General features: G+C 39.1%; 1 protein-coding gene across 4 annotated transcripts in view; it reads left to right on the forward strand.

The window, feature by feature from the left end:
* The window catches only part of HHAT (hedgehog acyltransferase), a 339,661-nt gene that overhangs the window by 252,894 nt on the left and 67,222 nt on the right, over positions 1-19,545 (forward strand). For 3 of the 4 annotated variants that reach the window (XM_013047215.2, XM_004775312.3, XM_004775313.3), the window contains exon 10: positions 1,225-1,426. The exons of the other annotated variant lie outside the window; for it this stretch is intronic. In XM_013047215.2, the coding sequence (XP_012902669.1) occupies positions 1,225-1,426 (202 nt within the window). The remainder of the gene's footprint in view (positions 1-1,224; positions 1,427-19,545) is intronic. 4 annotated transcript variants of the gene reach the window in all.

Genomic DNA, 19,545 nt, shown 5'->3' on the forward strand with positions numbered 1-19,545 from the left:
TAACTTCCTAGCCTCCGTTTTCTAGCCTACAAAAATGGGCCTTTTTAAGATGTTCGTATAATTTTATCTAAACTGGAGCACATTTGAGAGTGAAGGAGTATATTTAAAAATACCTATCCTGTAGTTTTTTGAAATATTTATTGACTGGGAAGTGGTTTTCATTTTTATTTTTTTTTGACTTCTCTGTAAAATTGTTCTATTCAAAAATGGTTTTCAAAATAAGATTTCCTACAAAATATTAAAATAATATACAAATTGTATATTGTAAACTGACTGGCATACTGGAACAGCAGGTGTAAACCATGTGGTGCTTCAAAGAATCAAAGCACGTAATGTGTGTGAAGTGTGTAGTGCTGTGCCTGGGACACACTGTATATTCAGGAAAAGGAGATTTAATTTTCCTTCCTGGAAGAAGGTTGAACAAAAATGCACTCACCACAAATCAAAGACCTCTGGGTTTTTTTTTTTTTTTAAAGGCTGCTTCCAGGAGGCTTTTCTCCTAGCTCTCTAGATTCTCCCAACCCAAGGTATGAGTTTTGCCCAACCCTAGCTGGGAAATACCAATTAAAGTCCTGTTTCTGCGCAGTCCTAGAGCCGCCTCAGCGGGAGAGAGCAGACCCCGGGGATGCTATGCATTCTGGGTAATAATTTGGCTGACCTGTGAGCACAGAGCTCTTCCCTTCACTTGCAAAGTCACTACTCCTTCTGGGCAACTTGCCTGGGAAGCCTGAGCAACGGGTCTTGGCACCCCTGTTCTGCATCCAGCTCCTGCTACTTAGGATATTGATTGCAACAATTGTGCTTAAATATTGGGCTTACCATAAACATAATAGTTTGAGCTGTAAAATCTATACCTGTCTTGAAGGTTGGTGTCCCCATGTAATTGGAAGCTTAATTGCCCTTCTGTGATTAGGCTTCCAGGGAAGGGCACACCCCTTTTAGAAACTAAATTCACCACCCCTCAGCCTGTCTCTTGTAAGTGCTATTTTGCTCTGGTAATGAGAGCTCTTGAGCCTGTGTGTTCATTTAACCTCAAGCCCCTCAGAACAGGGGCTTGTGTTTTTGCCTGTTGCTGGTGTGTGGGAGAATGCAGGTAGTACTCTGTGGCTTCCTGGATTTCCACATGGTCGCTAGCAATGTGTGACAGGAGAATCAAGGGCAGAAGCAGGTGGTAGCGAAGAGACAGCCCACTGCATGGCTCCTAACCGCCTCTTCTTTCTCTAGGTATGTGTACATTCCAGTGGGCGGGTCCCAGCACGGCCTCCTGGGGACACTGTTCTCCACCGCAGTGACGTTTGCCTTTGTGAGCTTCTGGCATGGTGGCTATGACTATCTCTGGTGCTGGGCGGCCCTCAACTGGCTGGGAGTCACCGTGGAGAATGCAGTCCAGAGACTTGTACAGACCCCATATGTCCGGGACAGCGTGGTGAGCAGGTGGTTGGGGACAGCTGAGCCAGGTGGACTGGCCACGGGGGGAAGGGGGTCATCAGATTCACCCCAACATGGGCCATTCTTGCCAGATGGGTTCAAAGAGTATGTGCCCAGAGGTAGCAGGGTTTTGTTTGTTTGTTTGTTGTTTTCTGTTTTACATAAGTGTTTCAAAGCAATGCATGCCTATTGCACAAAAATAAGAAAATTCACATAAGAGGAAAAGAAAAATACCTCTTTAACAAAAACTATTACAAATATTCTAACTTTTTCTTTATATATATGCACACATGTATAACGTTTAACACAAATGCTGTTATTCTAGAGACATGGATATATGAGGACCACCTTTCTATGTCACCAAATCCATTTCTAACAACCCTTTTGACGGCCATGTAGAACTCCATTATGTGGCTATGCCATCATTGATTTCGTCTCTGGCTCTTGGCAATTGTGTCATTCCAATTTTCTTTGCAGTTGTCAGTCAAAATGGAGATGAGTATCATAACCAGGATGAATTCTTATATGTAAAATTGCTAAGTAAAGGTTTTCCTCACCCCTTTCTGCCTTGCATACAGCTTCACTCTTCCTTAACTGCTCTACAGTCAAAGTGTACCAATTGACTTTCCTACCAACAATGTACAAGGATGCTCTTGCCAGTACTGAGTAGTGGTGGTGTTTTTAATCTTGGCTAATTTGATAGGTACTGTTACTGTAGCATAAAAAAACCCACACACACAGCTAAGTGCTTAAGACACATTCTGATTCCACAGGAAAATGATTTGGAAAATTAGGCATTTTATACACATAGGGTACACCAATGTTTTATCATGTAAAATTGATATGCAGTGTATTAGAATCTTGTAGGAAATTGTCAGTTCTTAATATGCAGCAGTATTCTGGTACTCCTGAAAAACGTGGCTAAGAAGAATATGCTGTCATCAGTGTTCACGGCAGGCAATAAAACACAAGAAATTTACTGAGCAGTGATTAATGTGCCTAAACTCCCCCAGGATATGCAACTAAAGCAAATATATTTCAGAAGCCCAACACCACCCAAGAGAATACATAGAATAGGAGACTAATCAGTTTTTTTCCTATAAAAATAGCCATAGTAAAAGTAGACAGTTATTTCAATAAAAACTGATACAAAGCACATAGCAAAGTAATACATCTGAAGGAATTTAAATATGCTCACGTATGTTTAAAGATAAACATTTTATTCAGTAGTAGTACCCAGCAATCAGCAGGAAAGAAATGTCAGTGAATCTCATTAGAAAATGGAATTTCAATGATAGTCACAGCTATGTAACACAAAGAAAAACCACAAAAGGTGGTATCATCAAGGTTTCAATCTCCATCTTCCAAAGCCCGAAACCCAATTATCATCTGTGAAAGTCAGAGAATTCTTTTCAACCTAGGCTGAAGCCCTGTAACACATCTCCACGTTCCTTCATGAAGGGTCTAAAATTAACCTTGAACTTAATGTTAAGCACTGCTCTGTAGACTTTGAGCCGTGGCTTATGTTATTGACAAATATTAAAAATCTAAAATGTTAAAGGAATAACCCAAATTGTGCTATATGGCCTATGGCTTGTTAATTTTGGTTAAAAATTAAGACAGTGGGAACCCTACTGACAGGAAGCACGTGACTGCTCTGCTTCATCACACTCGGTCCAGGACCCTCATGTGTTTGACTCCTTTGAGCTCGCATCCACAGGTCACACACCTAAGTGTATAGTAATTTTAGAGTGTGCATTTTTTGGTGAGATGTATATCTTGTGTATTATTAATATGATATTTAGGGTACATATTTGTTGAGCAAGAACATATTTTGCAAAACGTATTTTTTTTTAGATTTTATTTATTTATTTGACAGAGATCACAAGTAGGCAGAGAGAGAAAGGGGTAAGCAGGCTCCCCACGGAGCAGAGAGCCCAAGGTGGGGCTCAATCCCAGCACCCTGGGATCATCACCTGAGACTAAGGCAGAGGCTTTAACCCCTGAGCCACCCAGGCGTCCCGCGAAACCCATTTTATCATCTTCTATCTGGACAGCCTGGTAGTTGGCTGTGGCTATGCAGTTGAGGAGCTTCTTCAGTATGAGATCAGGATTCCATTACTGTTTATATCACCAGTGGTTAGCTCAGTGTCAGAGTTACCACAGTGTTAAGTCTGTGCACAATTGGGTTGATTCTTTTTAAAATTCAGTTAGCCAACATATAGCACATCATTAATTTCAGAGGTAGAGTTCAGTAATTCATCAGTTCCATGTAACACCCAGTGCTCATTGCATCATGTACCTCCTTAATGTCCATCACCCAGTTATCCTCCCCTACCCCCCCAGCACCCCTCAGTTTGTTTCCTAGAGTTAAGAGTCTCTCATTGTTTGTCTCCATTTCTGATTTTTTCCCATTCAGTTTTTCCTCCATTCCCCATGATTTTCTGTGCTATTTCTTCTATCCTACATGTGAGTGAAACCATATGATAATTGTCTTTCTCTGAGTGACTTATTTTGCTCAGCATAATACAATTGGGTTGATTCTTTAGTTGTTCTTCCACTTGTCCACCCAAAGAGTTTTCTTCCATTATTCTTTTTCTTATAGAGTTCGGCACAGATTCTGTTTTCCTTCAAAAACACAGGGCTGGCATTCCAAATATTGTGTAACCTTTTGAATAAACTGTTTCCCCACTTGGGTCACTCTCTTTCCCTCTCTTTTCATGAATCCATTTCCCATTCTTTCGTCTTAATCCAAATGAAGACTTAATATCTCTTTAGGACCTAATTTCCTCTGACATTATGATTGATAATAATGATGTTGAACATTTTTTCATGTGTCTATTGGCCATCTGTATGTCTTCCTTGGAGAGGTGGTCTATTCATATCTGTTTGCCCATATTTCGACTTGTGTTTTGGGTTTTGAGTTTGAGAAGTTTCTTTATAGATCTTGGATACCAGCCCTTTATCTGTAGTGTCATTTTGGTCACCTTGTAGGTGATCTCTTCTGTTGTACTTATCATAGGTACAATGAAATATTTTTGTACAATAACTTGTTTAATCCTTATCTCCTTCACTGAACTGTAAGCCTCATGAAGTCAGAGACCTGTATCCATGTATCAAAATGCCTGACACAGAGTATGTGTGTAGTAAATACTTGTTAAATGAATGAATGAATGTTTTCTGACTTCATTGAGGGGCAGTATAAGAGGAAGTAGGCCCATACAGCAGCATGAAGAATATAGATTGAATACTGGAAGAACTTCCTAAGGCTGAGGATTAGGAGTATTATACAGGGAGATTATTTTTTGTCTTAGCAGCATAGATAGTAATTGAACTAGTGATGGCAAAATGCTATTTTAATGCTCAGTAAACAAAAGATATATATAGGAAAGAAAGGGTTGGGGAGGAATTAGCCTATCTGATACCCTGCTGCTTTATGAGAGGGGGGATTATTGCTTGTGACTCACTGGGGCCCAGAGCTGTAGGAAGCTGACAAAAGGTACTTTCACAAAGCACCTGAACTGGGTGGATGGAGAGGAGTTACTGCTGAAGCTACATGCTTTTTCTCTATATAAGCACTCTCTCAAGGAGGGAGCTAGAATTTGTGTTCAGCATTGAAATCTTTTAATAAGTGGAAACATTTTGAAGCATCAGTAGAGTGACATTACTTCTTGCCAATTCTCAGTGTGCCCTCTTCTTTGAAGGAAGATACCTTCAGGCTGCTTCTCAGTTTTTCCTACAAAAGGAGAATCAACATCTCAAGCAGCTCACCGCCCCCCACCCTTATGCTCATTTCATTGAGTAATTTCAGTACGTCCTCCTCCCCGCAGCCCTTGTCTTCTCTTCTTTGCCCCAATAGTATCCTGCTGAGCTGATTAATATCCTCTCTGAAGCAGTAAAATTTCTATTTATAGACTTAATTGAGGAAAGGCGCCCCCAGTGATAATCAGGGAGGGTCAGTCTAATGGTTCTGGGAGGGAGCTGGTGTGTCAGAAGGAGCCCAAAGACCACAGATCTGTGATGATATCCATTCAGTTTATCTGCTGTATCGGTCAGTTTGACTTTGAAGATGTAGGTTCAGAAATCCCATGCGTTTGAGAGACCAGTCTATCTATCTATCTATCTATCTATTTATTTATTTAAGATCAGTCGATCTAAATTGATCAGTCAGTTGTAAGAATTATTGTCATGATCCAATTAATGCTTACTTAGTTCTCTGGAACACCAGCCCACCAATTAGCAGGATATACATTATCAGTTGGCCTCATAAGAAAAATTTTCACTTGAGGTCAGTGACACCAGCCTTGACTAACTCACTGAAGGATTACAAAGCAAACTTAGTCTAAGAAGAGTAGTTCTGTTTGATAATGACCCATGATCTTTTATTTCTCTAATACCTGGCTTGATTCAACAAATAGAGATCAAGTACTTATTGTAGATAAGCCATTTTCTCAAGACTAGAAGGCTTCCTAGACTTGGCCATTTACTCAAAATCAGTCTGGTTCTTTGTCTCTTAATTTGCTCATTTAGGGAAAAAAAAAAACATTTTCTGTACCCTATGGGAGACACACTTTAGAACTCTAGGGAGCTCTGAGTGAAAGACCTGTTCCCTTCCTCCAAATTTCTTTTCTTCTTCTTCTTCTTCTTTTTTTTTTTTTTTAATTTTCTATCTCTTTCAGTCCTTCAATGCCTTTAGTATACTAGTCTGTCATTTTGTAATGGTGGAGTCTATTATTAGTTCCCTCCAAGAACAAGTTATTTTGTGTGGCCTATCAGGATAGTCATCTTTGCGGTATCTGCTTTGGAATAAAGAAGCAAAAAACAAAACAAACAAACAAAAAAAACCCCAAGAACAAAAAAATATGATATGAGAGGTTTTCTCTAGGAAGAGTTAAGTGATCTATATTAAACATCGTAAATACCAATTGGCCTAGCCTTCCCTGGCATTGCTCAGAAGAAAGGTCTGGGATAGAGATAGACATTGGGAGCATATAGTTGGTATTTCGGAACCTTAAAAATGTTTGAGACTTTCCAGAGAGAGTGCAGAAAAAGAGCAAGAAGTGGAGGCCTGGGCCTGAACCTGAGGAACATCAAGATTTGAAACTTGGGTGGAGGAGAAGGGGCCAGAAGGTGGAGGAAAATCTAGAGGGTAATTTCACAGAAACGAAGAGAAAGAGGGTACTTCATAGAAGGGGTCATCAATGATGGTGACGCCATTAAGGGATAAAGTAACGTGAAGTTAAAGATGGTTATGTCTCCAGGCCAGGGTACTGACAGTGGGAGGAAGGAACTGTGAGGCATTTTGCCGGTGCCATAGGAGGTCATGGTCCAGCTGGAGATGCAAGATGTGTGCCCAACAGTTGAAGACCAGAGTAAGGCATTATGGGCAGAGAGCAGGATGAGTGATGGGGCAGCTGATGTTTATGAGGTGCAATGGTCAGTGAGAGCTAAGCTTTTAAGAATGGTTCATTTAAAGAGCTGGGGCATGAGTAGGACTCTGAAGAATTCAGAGTGGGGCTTGGATAGGTCTGTAGAGAGAAGATAGGCATTCCAGGTTCAGGAGCCTAGGACCCATAGAGCCTAAAGTCAGGAATCGGGTTGCCATGGAAGTGAGGAGGCAGACATGGCCGATGAGGGGTTATCATTCAGGAGGAAAGAGGAAAGGAAGCTAGAGAAGCCAAATGGTTTCCCATATAAAGGGATTTGAATGCCAAACTTAGAAATATAGAAATGCGAACCACTTAACCAAACAGGAGAGCATTAAATTAACGTATTAATCCCACACGTCAAATTAGCCTGTTGTGCCAGCTTGTTAGCACTCACCCAGGCCTCTCCGTCTGGAAAAAGCAATGCATGTTGTTAATGAACAGTGTGTTCCTTGGTGGATGACGACCTGTTGGTGCCCCCTCCATTGTCTCCCACTCCGAAGGATCGTTTACGAAGCAGGAAGCACACTGCGCAATTCACTGCTTACACATTTTCTTCTCTGTGGGAATCTGAACCTAAGCTTTAACCCCTCTGGTCTGAGAGGTGGAATGTGGCAAATAATTCCACCTTTTAGTTGAATACGTTTAGCACAGCAAAAGTCTTTTCATGGGTTCTTTTTTAACTTTCCATTACTGGGTCTGCTATCTGCAGAGAGAAGGCTTGGAACTAGAGCCAACTTCTATTCATTCGTGGTGTGGTGAGCCTCCCAGGTCTGGCCTGCTCTTGGACTTCTGCAGCCTTCCCTGTCCCTGTCAGGTTAGGCACAAGCAAGGCAGGGTCACCCTTTCATCATCACTGCTGCCACGGCGCTTCTGTCCTCTTCCTGTCAAGTGCACGCACAGTGTCCCGGCCTTGGGAATGGTAACCTCGGGAAAGAATACTAAGCCAAAGATGAGATCTATCACTTGAATGTCACTGGTTGAAATGGGCTTTATTGGTGGCTTGTGGGATTAGACTCATTACTTGAGAGTCCCCAATTCCTGCTTCTACAGCACAGATAAGTGTGGTTACTTGAGTCATAGCCTCGTGCCCCGCAGCTCTCAGTAGATGAGCTTAGGAAAAAGCAAAATCTTACTGTGTGCGTGCTGAAGATCTGGATGTGTCTTTCCAAATCTAGCTCTTTTCCTTCCAGAAAACCCATTACTCATGGAAGTAGCAGAGCTTGAGTTCCAGCGTTCCTTTATCAACAGAAGGATGAAATTAGCCCCCCTTTCCCAAAAATAATACACACATACATTGTGCAGTATATTTCTATAATATGTATTCATTTAATATGTATACTTATGCTTTATATGCAATGAATATTATATATGTGTGCTATAACTGTATCACACATATATGTAGTACATGTATATGTCTATATGTATGTGCGCTTATATATGTATGTTTATATGTGTGTTTGTATATATGTATATGTATATATGTTTGTGTATGTGTGTGCATTTTATACAGCTCTGAGGAGTCAGAGATGTTCAGGACTTCCAAAATATCTCACATTCCTCCCAAGACCTAGAAATAAACACTGCTTTAAAAAGCCTATGGAGCAGCTGCTGGCCTCATTTGAGATGAGCTGAGCTGGTATCAATGTACCGTGATTGCCAGAACATATTGAAACACAATTTAAGGGGGCTTTTGCTTTTTCCTCTGCTCTGAACCCTGTAGTCCACCCAGTAGGCTGGAATAAGAGCTGGAATGGCCACAATCCATCCCCTGAGGAAAAATGTCATAGAAGAGGTATGGGACATCTATCCAGTTGACTAAGCCACCATTGAAAGTAGTGATTTTCAAATAATTTCACTTTGAGGAAAGATGGAAAGGAATAAAGAATAACAGGTATAACAAAAATGTATTTTTATTTAAAGGTACTTGCGAATGCAGAGAAGAGCATAGAAGGTTACACCCTCCATCGTTAATGGTGGTTAGCTTTTTACTGATGGGATTATTTGTGATACATATTTTCTTGGTTTTACTCATTTATGTGTTCAGCCTTTCTACAGGGCAAAGGTACTGTTATCTAATTAAAGGTTATTGAGAGAAAAGGGTACAGGATGGGTCCACCCTCAGGAGGCTTTGCCTAGCTGATGGTAGGAATGGAAGGACCAGACTCACATGGGGTTGTTGTAGCTCTCACCCTTTGCCAGGGAAGAAACTGTACCAGATCCTGCACGAGGATCTTTCCCATTTATTGTTTTCTTTAAGCATCACAACAACCATGCAGGGCAGGTGTTCCTTCTCTTTATTTTTATAGATGAGGAAATGTGTGTGATTTGTGTAGAAACACATGATTAGTTCGATTAGAAGGGGAGTCAAATTCAGTTATACACAATTTATTCTAAGCATCCTTGATATCAGATAAGAGACATCTGCTTCAATAGACCTTACACACTTATATTCTTTCATTTAATTTTTCCTTGCTACTCATGTACATTTGGCATTAGATTTTCTTTTTAACCATCAAAAATGGGTTTTCTCGGGAATAACAAAGAATTGCAATTAAAGACAAGCAAGCTATAGCCAAACCATTTGGCATTAAATTAATTGACATTCCGGTCCTCAGTTCTTGGACAACTTGTGTTTTAGTTGTGGCTTCACTCAACCTGTCTATGGAAAAATTGGTAAGTGAAGTGGGACTGCTCACAAAACCATTTTTTACCCAATTATGTCATGTGGTTTCAATAGTAGCTTTATAGGTATGTACTATCTTTATCCCTGTTTCATAGAGGTAACGAATGGAAATCTAGAAAGCTTAAGAAATATGTGTTTCTGGGTCAGAAGTCAAATCATGCTGCAAGGATTTCTTGAGATAAATGGGTCTTTGGTCTCCATTCCTCTTGTGCATATGGCCTTGTCCTCAACAGCAACACCTTCTAATTCTCTAATTCAGTTGTTTCTGACATCTACCTCTGCCTTTTGAAAGTTTTTTTCTCTTATTTCTTCACTTATGAATTATAAATATTAACTGCTTCCTACCTGAGGTTTTTGCATCTGAGATGTACTCTCAACTTCTAATAAAATAGCCTCTCTATATTTGGCTGAATCAACACTTGCTGTTTACATTATTACCATGATGGTAAGTGTGGCTCCACTGCCAAGCCAGTTGATAGACTATCCTTGAACTTCCTTTTTAGTCACCTGTTTCCCCATCTCAGACTAAGAAAATCACCTTGCCGCTTTTTTTTGTTTTTTTTTTTGGATTGGGAGTTTACTATTACCACTTGGTTCCAAACTCCCCAATAAAACTGAAAATCCCTCAGAAAAGTATTTTCCATGTAGTCAGATGTATTTGGGAATCTGTCCGCTTTCTTCTTCTCCTGGAGAACCTCTCCTGAAGCCCTTGCATCCTCCTGTCCCATCTGGACCATGTCCCTTCAGGTAGGCGGTACAGCCGGCGTCCTGGCATTTCCCTCCTCCTCGCTCCTGGGCTGAATCCCTGTGTCGTGGGCCCCAGAACTCCTTGTTTTCTCCCCTCCCTTCGATGTGGTGGAGAACATCCTTTAGTAGCTGCCTTAGAAGGGGACTGTGGGCGATATATATATTTTTTTGAGACCTTGTAGTTCCCAAACTCTCTTTATTCTACCCTCCCCTTGGATCGATTATCTGAGCACTAAATTTTAAAGTTGAAACGTAGTTTCTCCTGAAAATTTTGAAGTTGTAATTTGTCTTCTCATTTTTAGTTTTACTGTTGAAAAATGCCATTTGGATTTTTGATTCTTTGTGTGTAATTTCTCTCCAGAACCTAAATGAAATTATCTTTGGTATTCTGAAATGCTACTGTGCCTGTTGGCCCTGAGTTTAGAGTCACTCTGATGCAATTTATTGATTTAAAAAACCCCTGTTATCACCTTCATTCATCGTGGGGCGGCAGTGGGGAAAGGGGGAAACCCCAGGGTCTGTATGCCCATTACCTAGATTTTTTTTTTAAAGATTTTATTTATTATTTGATAGGCAGAGATCACAAGTAGGCAGAGAGGCAGGCAGAGAGAGAGAGGGTCAGAGTTTCCCTGCTGAGCAGAGAACCCGATGCAGGGCTCAATCCCAGAACCCTGGAATCAAGACCTGAGCCAAAGGCAGAAGCTTTAACCCACTGAACCACCCAGGCACCCCAGAGAAGCAGGCAGAGAGAGAGGAGGAAGCAGGCTCCCTGCTGAGCAGAGAGCCTGATATGGGGCTCAATCCCAGGACCCTGGGATTATGACCTGAGCTGAAGACAGAGGCTCTAACCCACTGAGCCACCCAGGTGCCCCCATTACCCAGATTTTTAACCAACCTTCCTGTTTTCTTTCTCCATGGTTTACTGTTGCCATCTGTGGTATATTGTGTCTCTAATGGGTAGGCCTTCTGGGAATCTATCTGGTGTATGAATGACTTCTCTCTTTGATATCTATTATTCAGGTGTCTCAGTCCTGCTAATTCCTCCATCTTCTCTCTGTCATAAAAATGGGTTGATTTTGCTCTCTTGCTTTTCACTTCTATTCCATTCCTTGCCTGTGGTTTTATATATTTCCAAATGTTTACTTGCTTTTTCTTTTAAATTTATTTTTTATTTAATTTTGGCATAACAGTATTCATTATTTTTTCACCACACCCAGTGCTCCATGCAATCCGTGCCCTCTATAAAACCCACCACCTGGTACCCCGACCTCCCACCCCCCCGCCCCCCACCAGTTCAAACCCCTCAGATTGTTTTTTGGAATCCATAGTCTCTCATGGTTTACCTCCCCTTCCAATTTCCCCCAACTCCCTTCTCCTCTCCAACGGGGTTTTGAAGGGAGCACTGTGTTTAACTGGTTGTCATAGAACAGTTTTCTGTGCTGTTAGCTGAGTCGTTTTGGAATGCTTTACCTGTTTGTCAGTTTTAGATTTTTAAATATTAAGTTTGCTTAGAAGCAGGCCTTGCCCTAAGCTGTTGTTTTGTGTTTGAATAGATTATAGCTGAGGCCACATCTATCACATTTTAGGCTTATTTAGTAGTCTCAAGGGACCTCAGTACTACCTGGAGAGGGAGGTCCCCAGTACCATGAACAGTCATAAGTTGAGTGTGAGGGTCCTCTAGTTTCTCTCTTTTCACCCCTATGCCTTGACCCCATACTTGAGGGAATAGCCAGGGTCTAAAGTCATTAAGTGGAAATATTCCTAGATTTCCTTTTTTTATTCTTTTATTCTTTTTTAATTTATGAAGTCAATCATGACCATATGCTCTTGAAAAAAACCAGATAAGACTGGAGTCCTCTAAGACAGCCACCCTCCCCCACTCTAACAAACGCACCTTGCTCTCTTCTTCCATGAGAGGTAACCATTGTTGTCAGATTTGAATATAGCCTTCCATACATACCTTTACTACTGTGTGTGTGTGTGTGTTATAACAAATACATAAATATTCTGAAATTTATGCTTTTTTTCCTCCTCATGGCATGTTTTGAAGATGTTTCTATATTAGTATATGTAGATCTGCAATATTGGACATGGTGTGGATATATAGTGTATTTGACCATTCTTCTATTGTTGAAATTTTAGGTTGCCTCTCATTTTTTCCTTTTGCAATGCAGCTGCTGTGGAGATGTCTAGATATGCCTCCTTGTACATATGTGTAAGTGTTCCTTTAGGGCAGATACCAAGAATAGAATAGAGTGGGAGTTGGCAAACTCTGGCCCATGGGCCAAATCTGGTCTACTGCCTGTTTCTGTATGGCCTGCAACTAAGTGAGAATAGTTTTTATATCTTCAAACTGTTAAATTCAGTGGCCCAACTCAACTTCCCCAACTGATTTGAAAGATCATCCTTAATACATAGTAAATATCCAAATATACATAAATTCATTTTTAGGTTCAATTCTGTTGTATTGATTCTTCCTATTTTAAGTGCTAGAGTTCTGTAACATGTCTTGATTCCTGATTTGGAAAATCTCATGCCCCTTTTGGTTCTTTTCCCAAATCACATTGTCTGTTTTTGTACAGTGACTCTTCCATATGAGTCTTCGAATTAGGGAGGTTCCTCAAAACTCCTGGTATTTATACTGGAATTTGTTAGATTGGTATTAACTTGTAGCTTAAATTGGGTAGAGTTAATATGTCTATGATGCTGTCTTTCCAGTCATGAATTAGTTATGTATTCAAGTCTTCCCTTATGTTACTACATAATGATTTATCATTTCTCCTTAGAAGTCTTGGATACTTCTTTGTGGGTTATTGCTTTTATATAGAAAAAAATGAGGATTTTTGTTTTGAATTGGTCACTTTGCATCTGTCCTGTTTAAATCTTTCATTACCTCTAGTAATTTGTCAATTGTTTCTTGTAAATTTTCTTTTTTTTTTTGAATTTTTTATTTTTTATAAACATATATTTTTATCCCAGGGGTACAGGTCCGTGAATCGCCAGGTCCACACACCCCACAGCACTCATCAAAGCACACACCCCCCCCCCCAATGTCCATAACCCCACCTCCCTTCTGCCATGCCCCCTCCCCCCAACAGCCCTCAGTTTGTTTTGTGAGATTAAGAGTAACTTATGGTTTGTCTCCCTCCCAATCCCATCTTGTTTCATTTATTCTTCTCCTGCCCACTTAAGCCCCCATGTTGCATCACCACTTCCTCATATCAGGGAGATCATATGATAGTTGTCTTTCTCCGCTTGACTTATTTCACTAAGCATGATACGCTCTAGTTCCATCCATGTTGTCGCAAATGGCAAGATTTCATTTCTTTTGATGGCTGCATAGTATTCCATTGTGTATATGCCACATCTTCTTGATCCATTCATCTGTTGATGGACATCTAGGTTCTTTCCATAGTTTGGCTATTGTGGACATTGCTGCTATAAACATTAGGGTGCACGTGCCCCTTCGGATCACTACGTTTGTATCTTTAGGGTAAATACCCAGTAGTGCAATTGCTGGGTCATAGGGCAGTTCTATTTTCAACATTTTGAGGAACCTCCATGTTGTTTTCCAGAGTGGTTGCACCAGATTGCATTCCCACCAACAGTGTAGGAGGGTTCCCCTTTCTCCACATCCTCGCCAGCATCTGTCATTTCCTGACTTGTTGATTTTAGCCATTCTACTGGTGTGAGGTGATATCTCATTGTGGTTTTGATTTGTATTTCCCTGATGCCGAGTGATATGGAGCACTTTTTCATGTGTCTGTTGGCCATCTGGATGTCTTCTTTGTAGAAATGTCTGTTCATGTCCTCTGCCCATTTCTTGATTGGATTATTTGTTCTTTGGGTGTTGAGTTTGCTAAGAAAATTCTCACCAAAATACTAGCCAATGGGATTCAACAGTACATTAAAAGGATTATTCACCACGACCAAGTGGGATTTATTCCAGGGCTGCAAGGTTGGTTCAAAATCCACAAATCAGTCAATGTGATACAACACATCAATAAAAGAAAGAACCAGAACCATATGATACTCTCAATAGATGCTGAAAAAGCATTTGACAAAGTACAGCATCCCTTCCTGATCAAAACTCTTCAAAGTGTAGGGATAGAGGGCACATACCTCAATATCATCAAAGCCATCTATGAAAAACCCACCGCAAATATCATTCTCAATGGAGAAAAACTGAAAGCCTTTCCGCTAAGGTCAGGAACACGGCAGGGATGTCCATTATCACCACTGCTATTCAACATAGTACTAGAGGTCCTAGCCTCAGCAATCAGACAACAAAAGGAAATTAAAGGCATCCAAATCGGCAAAGAAGAAGTCAAATTATCACTCTTCGCAGATGATATGATACTATATGTGGAAAACCCAAAAGACTCCACTCCAAACCTGCTAGAACTTGTACAGGAATTCAGTAAAGTGTCAGGATATAAAATTCAATGCACAGAAATCAGTTGCATTTCTCTACACCAACAGCAAGACAGAAGAAAGAGAAATTAAGGAGTCAATCCCATTTACAATTGCACCTCAAACCATAAGATACCTAGGAATAAACCTAACCAAAGAGGCACAGAATCTATACTCAGAAAACTATAAAGTACTCATGAAAGAAATTGAGGAAGACACAAAGAAATGGAAAAATGTTCCATGCTCCTGGATTGGAAGAATAAATATTGTGAAAATGTCTATGCTACCTAAAGCAATCTACACATTTAATACAATTCCTATCAAAGTACCATCCATCTTCTTCAAAGAAATGGAACAAATAAAGATTTTTTTTTTATTTATTTATTTGACAGAGAGAAATCACAAGTAGACTGAGAGGCAGGCAGAGAGAGAGAGAGGGAAGCAGACTCCCTGCTGAGCAGAAAGCCCGATGCGGGACTCGATCCCAGGACCCCGAGATCATGACCTGAGCCGAAGGCAGCGGCTTAACCCACTGAGCCACCCAGGCGCCCGAAATGGAACAAATAATTCTAAAATTTATATGGAACCAGAAAAGACCTCGAATAGCCAAAGGGATATTGAAAAAGAAAGCCAACGTTGGTGACATTACAATTCTGGACTTCAAGCTCTATTACAAAGCTGTCATCATCAAGACAGCATGGTACTGGCACAAAAACAGACACATAGATCAATGGAACAGAATAGAGAGCCCAGAAATAGACCCTCAACTCTATGGTCAACTAATCTTCGACAAAGCAGGAAAGAATGTCCAATGGAAAAAAGACAGCCTCTTCACTAAATGGTGTTGGGAAAATTGGACAGCCACATGCAGAAAAATGAAATTGGACCATTTCCTTATACCACACACAAAAATAGACTCAAAATGGATGAAGGACCCCATCAAAATCCTTGAGGAGAAAACAGGCAGCAACCTCTTCGACTTGAGCCGCAGCAACATCTTCCTAGGAACATCACCAAAGGCAAGGGAAGCAAGGGCAAAAATGAACTATTGGGATTTCATCAAAATCAAAAGCTTTTGCACATCAAAGGAAACAGTTAACAAAATCAAAAGACAGCTGACAGAATGGGAGAAGATATTTGCAAACGACATATCAGATAAAGGACTAGTGTCCAAAATCTTGTAAATTTTCAAGATTGATAGTCATATCATCTACAAATAATGACAGTTTTGTCCTTGCCAACAGATTTAACCCTTGCTGCATTTAATTGTCTTGTTGTATTTACTGGGTCTTTCAGTACGATTTTGAGTGATAGAAGAGAAAATGTCTTTTTCTTGAAGCTAGTGGAAATACTTAATATGGGTTTTGACGTATTATCTTTATCAACCTAAAGAAGCTTACTCTTGGGACACCAGTGTGATTCAGTCTTTTACGTACCTGCCTTCAGTTCAGGTCGTAATTCCAGGGTTCTGAGATTGAGTCCTGCATCAGGTTTCTTGCTCAGCACGGAGCCTGCCTTTGCCTCTGCCTGCTGCTCCTCCTGCTTCTGCTCTCTCTCTTTCTCTCTGTCAAATAAATAAAATTTTTAAAAAAGAAGCTTACTTTTTTCTTTCACTATTTCTTTTTTTAAAATCATGTATGAGTGTGCAATTTCACCAAATATTTCTTTGGCATCTATTGAGTGATTTTAAGATTATTCTCCTTTAATTATTTAATCTCATGAATTACATGAATCTCTAATATTTTTAATATTGAATCCCCCTCCCATTCCTGAGATGAATCTTACTTGATTGAGATAATTCTTTTAATCGTATATTCAATTTACAGGTATTTAATTTAGAATTTTTAAGGCAATGTGTAGAAGAAAGGTTAATTTATGGTTTTCTTTCCCTATGTTGGCTTTTTATCTTTTTAGTATTGGGGTCATACTAACATCATGAAATCAGTGAAAGCTTCCCATGATTTTTTTTTAATCCTCTGAAACAGTTTCCGTGGAAATTGTCTTGTTCCTTGACCACCTGGTAGAACTTGCTCATTAAGATCATCTGGGAAATTTTTCTTTGAGCATAGAACTTTGACCACTGTTTCAGTTCTTCTATGGTTATGTTTTTTCAGGCCATCTACTTTTTCTTTGAGAATTTTAGGTAATTTATATTTTCTATATACTTTATGTTTCTCAGCTACATTATTAAATATATTGCCATATAATCTCCAAAGAGTTTTAAATCTCCTGTGTATTATTACCTCCTGTTGTTTATTTGGCCTTGCTTTCTTAATTGATCATATTTGCTAGCATTTATTCATTTTATTCCTTCAATAAAAGTTTTTGGTTTACATTAATGGTATTTTAAAAAATTTACTGGTGTGTTAAGTTTTACAGATTTTTTTGTTGCTGATTTATTTTATTCCATTGTAGGTGAGCATGGCCTTCATGATAACTTTTTAGAATATATTTGTCTTCCTTTACTGTCTTAGTTTGTATTCAGTTTGATTATGATCTACTTGGTATGAAAATTACATGTATTCATTATTCTGTATATCTGTCTGTGAGACAGGCCTAATAATTCTTTTACTGTGATAAATTATACATGACATAAAATTTACTGTTTTAACTACTTTTAAATGTACAATTCAAAGACATTAAATTTACTCACAATGTTGTGTAGCCATTACCACCATCAATCTCCGGAACATTTTAATCATCCCAAACAGAAACTCTAAATCTATTAAGCAATAGCTTCATATTATCTCCTTCCCCTGGCCCCCAGGAACCACTATTTTACTTTCTTTCTCTGTGGATTTGATGATTCTAGGTACCACATATAAGTGGAAGTATTTAGTTTTTTTTTTTTATTTCTGACTTATCTCACTTAGCATAATGTCTTTATGATTCATCCATGTTGTAGTGTGCATCAGAATTTTTTGTCTTTTAAAGGCTGAATACTGTTCGATCTTATGTATACCGCATTTTGTTTATCCATTCATCCACTGACAGACATTTACGTTGTTTCTACCTTTTGTCTATTGTGAATACTACTGCAGTGAACACTGGTATACAAATATCTCTGTCTTTTGATTGGAGAGTTTAGTCCATTTATGTTTTTTAAAAAGTTTTTATTTAAATTCCAGTTAACCCTGGTGGTGGGTATTAAGTAGGACACATATTGCATGGAGCACTGGATGTGGTGCATAAACAATGAATTTTGGAACACACACACACACAAAATTAAATTTTAAAAACTTCAGTTAATATCCAGTGTAATATTATTTTCAGTTGTACAATATAGTCATTCCATACTTCCATAAAACATTTAAACTAATTATTGCTATATATGGACTATTTCTATTAATTCTACCTCAGTTAATTGTTTCTGGTTTTTATTCCTCTGTTTCTCTCTTACTCTGTGATATGATAATTTTCTCTAGTGCTATGCTTTGATTTCTTTTTTTTTTTTTTAAGATTTTATTTATTTATCAGAGGGGGGTGGGAGAGAGCGAGCATAGGCAGACAGAATGGCAGGCAGAGGCAGAGGGAGAAGCAGGCTCCCTGCTGAGCAAGGAGCCCAATGTGGGACTCGATCCCAGGACGCTGGGATCATGACCTGAGCCGAAGGCAGCTGCTTAACCAACTGAGCCACCCAGGCGTCCCTGCTTTGATTTCTTTTGTGTATCTGCTTTAGGTTTTTGCTTTGTGGTTACTATGATGCTTACATAAAACATCTTATAGCATTTTAAACTGATAACTTCCATTGCATGCAAAAGCCCAACATTTTTACATCCTCTCTTTCTATGTTTTTGATGTTACAGTGTACATCTTTTACATTATCCATTGACTCATTTTTGTAGTTATTATTATCTTTAGTACCTTTTCTTTTAACCTTTATATTAAATTTATAAATTATTTACTACCACCATTACAACATTAGAGTGTTCTGAATTTATATATTTACTTTCTTCCAGTACTTTTATATATTTTCCTATTACTAATTAGCACCCTTTTGTTTTAGCTTAAAACATCCCTTTAACATTTATTATAAGGCTGGTTTAGTGGTGACGAACTCCTTCAACTTTTGTTTGGAAAACTCATTATCTCTCCTTCATTCTGAAGGACAACCCTGCCAGGTAGAGTATTCTTGGTTGGCTGTGTTTTTCTTTAAGCATTTTAAATACATTGTGCCACTCCCTTCTGGCCTGTAAAGGGTTTCTGCTGAAAAATTTGCTGATAGTCTTTTGAGGGTTCCCTTGTATGTAACAAATTGTTTTTCTTATGCTACATGTAAGAGTCTCTCCTTGTCTTTGACTTTTGACAATTTAATTATCATCTGTCTCTGTGTGGGTCTCTTTTGGTTTCTTATTTGGTACATTTTAGACTTCCTAGATCTAGATGTCTGTTTCTTTCTCCAGATTAGGGAAGCTTTCAGTCATTATATTTTTATCGACTAAGCTTTCTTCCCCTTTCAGTCTTTCGCTTTGTCTTCTGTGACCTCTGCAATATGTATATTGGCTGCTTGATGGTATCCATAAGTCCCTTAAACCATCTTAAGTGTTTTCATTCTTTTTTCATTTTCTATTCTGATTGGATAAATTCCACTGACCTGTCTTTGAGTTTGCTCATTATTTATTCTACTTGACCTAGCCTGTTTTTGAATCCTTCTGTTAAATTTTCAATTAAGTTATTGAATTATTAAGTTCTGTGATTTCTGTTTGGTACTTTCTGTCTCTTTTTTGAAATTCTTACTTTGTTGATACATTGTTCTCCTGGCTTTAGTGAGCATCTTTTTTTTTTTTTTTAAGTATTTATTTATTTGACAGTCAGAGATCACAAGTAGGCAGAGAAGCAGGCAGA

Source organism: Mustela putorius, unplaced genomic scaffold, assembly GCF_011764305.1.
Source record: "Mustela putorius furo isolate JIRA1106 unplaced genomic scaffold, ASM1176430v1.1 tig00001012_pilon_pilon_pilon, whole genome shotgun sequence".
NCBI classification, from domain to species: domain Eukaryota; kingdom Metazoa; phylum Chordata; class Mammalia; order Carnivora; family Mustelidae; genus Mustela; species Mustela putorius.